This window comes from Ovis canadensis, chromosome 13 (assembly GCF_042477335.2).
Source record: "Ovis canadensis isolate MfBH-ARS-UI-01 breed Bighorn chromosome 13, ARS-UI_OviCan_v2, whole genome shotgun sequence".
In the NCBI taxonomy this organism is placed as follows: Eukaryota; Metazoa; Chordata; class Mammalia; order Artiodactyla; family Bovidae; genus Ovis; species Ovis canadensis.
Genome location: NC_091257.1, coordinates 88,817,360 through 88,824,176, shown reverse-complemented (window position 1 = coordinate 88,824,176; position 6,817 = coordinate 88,817,360). Strand labels below are relative to the sequence as shown.

At 46.0% G+C, this 6,817-nt stretch overlaps 1 protein-coding gene across 1 annotated transcript; it reads right to left on the bottom strand.

Annotated features, from left to right (window-relative positions):
• Positions 1–2,867: 2,867 nt before the first annotated feature.
• Positions 2,868–6,817, bottom strand: PI3 (peptidase inhibitor 3). The gene is made up of 3 exons (XM_069548639.1): positions 4,770–6,817; positions 3,276–3,893; positions 2,868–3,037 (listed from the first exon to the last, which is right to left on the bottom strand). Exons 1-2 carry the CDS (start codon positions 4,849–4,851, stop codon positions 3,277–3,279), a joined length of 699 nt encoding a protein of 232 aa, XP_069404740.1. The 5' UTR covers positions 4,852–6,817; the 3' UTR covers positions 2,868–3,037; position 3,276.

Genomic DNA, 6,817 nt, shown 5'->3' with positions numbered 1-6,817 from the left:
TTCTTTTTTAAAATTCTGCCTTCTCTCATTAAGTTTATTTGTTGAGTGGTTTAATTGTGTTGATATTAGTATTTGGAATTTTTTTTCCATTTTCTGATTATTGCTGCTGCTGCTGCTGCTAAGTCGCTTCAGTCGTGTCTGACTCTGTGCGATCCCATAGACGGCAGCCCACCAGGCTCCTCTGTCCCTGGGATTCTCCAGGCAAGAACACTGGAGTGGGTTGACATTTCCTTCTCCAATGCATGAAAGTGAAAAGTAAAAGTGAAGTCTTTCAGTCATGTCTGACTCTTCGCGACCCCATGGACTGCAGCCTACCAGGCTCCTCCGTCCATGGGATTTTCCAGGCAGAATACTGGAGTCTGATTATTGCTAGTTTATAATAACAATAGGATTCATGGGAGTTCCCTGGGGATTCAGTTAGGACTTGATTCTTTCACTGCCGAGGGCTGGGCCTGGGTTCAATCCCTGGTTGGGGAACTGAGATCCCATAAGCTATGTGGTGCAGCCAAAAACTTAAAAATAAAACAGGATTTAGTTGTGCCCCTATGTTTATATTGGGACTTCCCTAGTGGCTTAGACGGTAAAGTGTCTGCCTGCAATGCAGGAGACCCAGGTTCGATCCCTGGGTCAGGAAGATCCCTGGAGAAGGAAGTGGCAACCCACTCCAGTATCCTCGCCTGGAGAATCCCATGGACAGAGGAGCCTGGTAGGCTACAGCCCAGAGTTGCAAAGAGTCAGACATGACTGAGCGACTTCACTTCACTTCACTATGTTCAAATAGCCTATTCAAATAACCAATACATGGAAACAAACTAAATGACCATCAACAGATGAACAAAAACAAAAACAAATGGACGGATAAAGTAGGTGTGATATATACACACAGGGTACTATTCAGCCATAAAAAAGAATGAAATAATGCCATTTGGAGCAACATGGGTGAACCCACAGATTATCACACTAAATGGAGAAAGTCAGAAAGAGAAAGACAAACACGACATGACATCACTTAGAGGTGAAATCTAAACTATTACAAAAATGACCTTATCTGTGAGACGGAAACAGACTCACAGACATAGAGAACAGACTTGTGGTTACAATGGGGTGGGGGTGGGGAGGGATGGACTGGGAGTTTGGGATTCGTAGGTGCAAACTATAATATATAGAATGAATAAACAACAAGGCCCTCCTGTATAGCACAGGGCACTATATGCAATATCCGGTGATAAATCATAATGGGAAAGCATATGAAAAAGAATCTGTGTGGATATGTGTAACTGAATCTCTTTGCTGTACAAAAGAAGTGAACACAACATTGTAAATCAGTTATACTTCAATAAAAAATTTTGAAAAACTAGGACTTATCATCACTTACTAGCTCTGTGTCTTTGGGTGATTAATGACACTTTCATGACTTCAATCTTTTTTTTTTTTTTGGCCGTGCTGTGTGACTTGCAGGACCTCAGTTCCCTGATCGAGGATCAAAGTCACACCCTCTGCACTGGAAGTGCAGAGTCTGACCCGTTGGACTGCCAGGGAAGTCCCATGGTTTCAATCTTTTGACAAAATTAAAGAGGTGTATATGGCCCAGCTGAGGGAGTTCTAATGAGAAATAAGACAATAGTTATGACATGTTTAGTACAGGATCTGAAAGAGACAAAATACTCAGACAGGAACAATTCTTACCACCAGTGGTGCATTATATGTTTCTCAGGCCAGAAGTTTAGGCACTGCTCTTGTCTGTCCTCCAAGATGCGTGGTCCAGTCCATCCCCTGGAGAATCAGAGGGGAACCCTGGCTCCTGAGGGTGTGTGTCTAAGGGACACTGGGCTCTCTGTTCTCTCACCCCTAACAAAGCCTCTGCTCCCCACCTCCCCTCTAGCAGAGCCCAACACACATACACAAAGAAGAGATGTTTCAGCGCCAGAATATCAGGGCTGAACTGACATTCATTACTATACTTCCAGAATAATTTCACCCAACTCCCCTCAAACTGAATAGACAAAATTGAGGCTCAGAGAGAGAAAGAGATTCATCTGCAGTCATCTAGCAAGTTGGGAGGAGGCTAGAGCTAGAACTCAGGTCTCTTGACTCCCAAGTGGGGTGCCCACTGCAACCCAAGGCTCCTCCCACTTCTTCCTGGAGAACTCCATTGCACAAGGGCAGGGGGGCAGGTGAGCCAACAGCAGAGCCATGAGGTCATCCAAGGTTAGCCAACATACACCTTCCCGCTGTCTTCACTCCTCCAGTCTACTCTACCCCACCCCAACTTGTATGTCCCCAGCAATGACATGGAAGGATCGATGTGTCTTGCCTCCTCATTCACATCTTGAAATAGAAAGCTGGGAGAGGATATTGCTTCACCCAAAGGAATTATGTGTTATTGGAGGTCATCTCAATCATGAACGGGTGAAATGCTTCATGAGCAGGGATTTCCTGGCATCTGTCTTTCTGTCTTCTTGGAGGATACAGATTCATGGGAAACATTAGAGGAAGGGAAGGAGGGAGTCAGGGGTTTAGCCAGGAGGGTTGGTTGGTCACACTGGCAGGGTTGATCATAGCCAGGTCAGAAGTGGAGGTCAGTGGGAAGGTTTGGGGGTTTATTTCCCTGGTCCAAGGCCAGAGGCCAGAGGCCAAATGTCTAGGCTTCCGTTTCCTGGTGAAATGGAGGCTGCAGTTCTTGGGTTGATTTTTGGATTTCTACAGTGAACCCTAGGAATAGGCCTCTTGTTCCTGCCCCTCCTCTCCTTCACACCCCAAGAACATCTGCCATGGGTTCTGCTCCACTCTTCACTAGGGACAGGAAGTCCCAAACCCACACCCATCTCCCCAGAGCTCTTGGGAGCCCAGAAGTCACAGAAACCAGATGGAGTTGAAAGCAGTGTTTTATTGGAAAGTTCACGAGGGAAGCAGTCCATGCTCAAGCTTGGGCCTCCTGGCTGAGAGGAAGAAGGGGCAGTGTGGGAGAGGGTCATGCTACAGGCACCAGGGCCTACATCCCTGGGGACCTCACAGGTGCAGCAAGCACAGACTCTACCTGGTGGAAGAAAAGAGAAAGAATCGAAAATGAGAGTCAGCAGGTGGAAGACTCAGAGGCAGTGGGAGGCAGGGCCAAGTCCACATGCCATCCTTCTCAGGACCCCAGCTGTAGCCCCTGAGACCCCTCAGTCTCTCCATCACCTCCCGTGTCCTTTCCCCTATAGCCTAGGATCGCACTCTGCCAGTTGGCCTCTCTGCGCCCTCATGGGCCACCTTTCCCTCCATCCATTTCTCACCTCACTGGGGATCCATACAGGTCTTCCCACAAGAGCCTTCACAGCACTTCTTGGCCCCTGGGCACTGAGCATCTCTCAGACACCGGTTAGGGGGGTTCATCATGGCGCACCGGATCAGAACCCTGGGGCAGGAGCCACGCTTAGTGAGGAGTGGACCTCTGACTCGGTCTTGTCCTTTGACTGGATCTTGACCTTTGACTGGATCTTGACCTTTGACTGGATCTTGTCCTTTGACTGGACCTTGACCTTTGACTGGATCTTGTCCTTTGACTGGATCTTGACCTTTGACTGGATCTTGTCCTTTGACTGGATCTTGTCCTTTGACTGGATCTTGACCTTTGACTGGATCTTGTCCTTTGACTGGATCTTGACCTTTGACTGGATCTTGTCCTTTGACTGGATCTTGACCTTTGACTGGATCTTGTCCTTTGACTGGATCTTGTCCTTTGACTGGATCTTGTCCTTTGACTGGATCTTGACCTTCGACTGGATCTTGACCTTTCACTGGACCTTGACCTTTCACTGGATTTGGTCTTTTGACAGGATATTGACCGTTGATTGGACCCTTTTCATTGACTAAAACATTTGTTTTCTTAGTACCTTGACCTTTTGGACGACCTGTTGAAAGAAATATCCCTACTATTACTAATATTTAGACCAGCATGTCTGCTTCAACTATCTAGTCTTTCCTCCAGGTCCAGCCACTGCTCACTGCGGTGTCCCTTAAGCTGAGGGACACTGAGACAGAGGAGGCTCACCAGGGCTAGCTAGGGTCTGCACTCTTGGATGGCTGTTCCCTGGGCTTTGGAGAAAAGGTCCATAGGACCAGGTTTCCTTTGGGTGTCCATTTCTTCCCCTCACCCTCCATTCTGGGTCTTGGGGCCCTCATGAGGATATGCCAGGGAGGAGTGACTTTCAGGAGATGAGGACACATTGTCATCTTTGAGGAAACTTGGTGGAAGGGCAAGGAGCTTTGAGACAAATGCCAGGAGACCTGAGCTCCAGCCTGGCTCTGGAGATTGCCCTGACAATTCCTCACCTCGCTCTAGGTCTCGGTGTCCTGCTTTGGAAAACAGAGGTCTTCAGACTCCATGATTTCTGAGGCCCTGTTAGTTCTTAACCTCCCCTTACAGGACTGATGACTCAGGTGCTTTGATGGAGCAAACAGGCAGGGAAGAGACACCACCCAGGGCCCAGATTCCTGGGCTCCTCAACTTCATTGCATGTTCTGTCCAAGTATCAGTGCTTGACGCCAAGGTCATGTTACAACACTCCTTCCACAAACAGCCCTGATTTCTCAGTCCTGGGGCAGAATGTACATGGAATCTAGTGGGCAACTTCCTACATCTCTGGATACACTCAAAACTTTAGCCTGCTGTCCAGGCTAAAGAGTGGGCTCCAGCTCTATATGCTGCCCCTTGTCAAGACCCAGGCTGCCCCTAACAACCTCTCCTCAACCCAAGCCAGCCTCACCCGGGCCACTTGTCCACTCACCTCTTATGATAGCTGCCTCTGCCACCAGCGTCCCAAGGACGAGAAGCACCACCACCTGGACCAAGAAGCTTCTGGTCTTCATGTTGTCAAGAAGATGTATGACTGAGAGCTGAAGCTAAGCCTAGTTTTATGCAGCTTCAGCTTGGCCAGGTGCCAAGGGTGGGTCTGTGGTTTCACAAGGGATAAGACTTAAATTTTCTTAGTTCTACCAGGAAATATACACCCTCATCCTGGGAGGGACCTTGGGCCCTTCCCCAAGGATTATCCACAGGGAGAAATGGCTGTTACATCATTTCTAATAGCCCCAAGAGCTATCTCACATTCTCACAAAGAAGTAGGGCTGGCTGGTCTGTAGGCACCGTCATGACCAAATTCTTTATACTTAAAGAGTATGAAGCCCAAAGGAGAGAGAGGAATCGCCCACAGTCATTCAACAAGTCAGTGGTAGGTCTGGAGTACTGTTTGTATAGCCAAGGTGTTCCCCCATTTCTCCCCAGCTCCTGCAGGCCCCACCCAGACCTACCCTAACAATTTATTCTTCCCAGCATCATGCTAGGCTTTTCTTTCATTCTCCCCCTGATCCCAAGAAAAACTCTCAAAGGCAAATTTGCCCTGAATGTTTAATGACTAATCATTATACTTTTCCATTTCACAGGCAGCCTCTGAAATGCACCAAGAAAGTAATAGGGAAGGTGGCATTTGACATCTGGAGCGGCATGATGCTCTTGAAATCACAGTAAGAAGAGAGGGAATACCCATAAAGGGAAGAAAATAAAAACCATCTATAAGGTGGAATCTACAGTGCATACATCCAATATGGCTTCTTCCTTTTTAGAACAGGCCCCCTGTTTCTTCTGAAGGACTCCTGTTTCTTTGTACCACCAACTTAGGAATCTAATGGGGACTGTTGACCATGAAAGCTTGACAGCCAGTCACAGATTGGAGGTGCATGCATATGTGGTCAGTTGACATCTTTTATTTAAATGGACAGTAAGGGGAAGTCCCTCCTTTTGGTAGGAGAGATGAGCCTGGAAACTCCTGAAGCTATGGTTCCAGCCTGGGAGGAGGGCAACTGTTTGAGAAAAATAAACTTAATTCAATTAGAAAAGCAGAGAAAGGATGGTAAGAGCGGCTTTGGAAGGGACTAAACTTTGGAAGCCAGCCCTTCATGCCCCTCTATCTTGAGAGCAGTTCTTCCTACACCTTTGCTGTAGTTCGGTTATGACCCAATAAAATGCCTAAGCTAGTCTGAGCTGGTATTTTATCACTGCTGTCATAGTTCAGAGTAATAAAAATGAATACACAGAAGTTAGGTATTGACAGGAACAGAACCTGAAGTGTGAAAATAACAGTTGAGTTCTGGGCGAGACAGGGATGGAAGCAAACTAAGTATTTTATAGTCAAACAGTTGTTTAAATCTCCATCCTTTGTCTCTCTGGACTCAGACCTCATCATGCCCACCAGTGTTGCTGAAACATTAAGAAGCCATAATAAATGCAAGACATTAGAGTTGGCAGGCTACTTAAAAAAAAAAAAAAAAGCTCATCACAAAATAAATTATACAAACAAAAAAAGTGTGTAGAACTTATATTATTCAAAGAATTAAAGCATTGAAATGGCAGCCTGCTTACTAGGTAAAAAAGGAGACTATTTCCTGTATATAGGCCCTATCAACATTTACTCCTCACTAATTTCTTCCCTCTCCATCTTCCACAGAGGTAACCACTATCTTGGATTTTCTAATTTCCTGTTAACTCAAGCATCTTGCCCATTTCTAGCTGGGTTGTCTATTCTTTTTCTCATTGTTTTGTAGAGAGAAGAAACTCTCACTCATTACTAGTGAGAGTGTATGTTCATGCAACCTATTTGAAAATGAATTTGGCATCAGCTAGTAAAATTAAACATGAGCAAAATCTTTTAGATTTTTACCAATCTGGTGAGTGAGAAGCAATACACTTCTGAAGTTTTTAGTTAGCATTTCTCTATCAATTATTTTAAGCATTTTTTATATCTTAAAAGCCACTTATATTTCTTTATCTGAAAGCTTC

Coding starts and splice junctions, on each gene's coding strand:
- PI3 (XM_069548639.1), bottom strand. CDS start 4,851: ATGAAGACCAGAAGCTTCTTGGTCCAGGTGGTGGTGCTTCTCGTCCTT. Junction 3,894..4,769: donor AGAGGCAGCTATCATAAGAG/GTGAGTGGACAA, acceptor TTCTTTCAACAG/GTCGTCCAAAAGGTCAAGGT.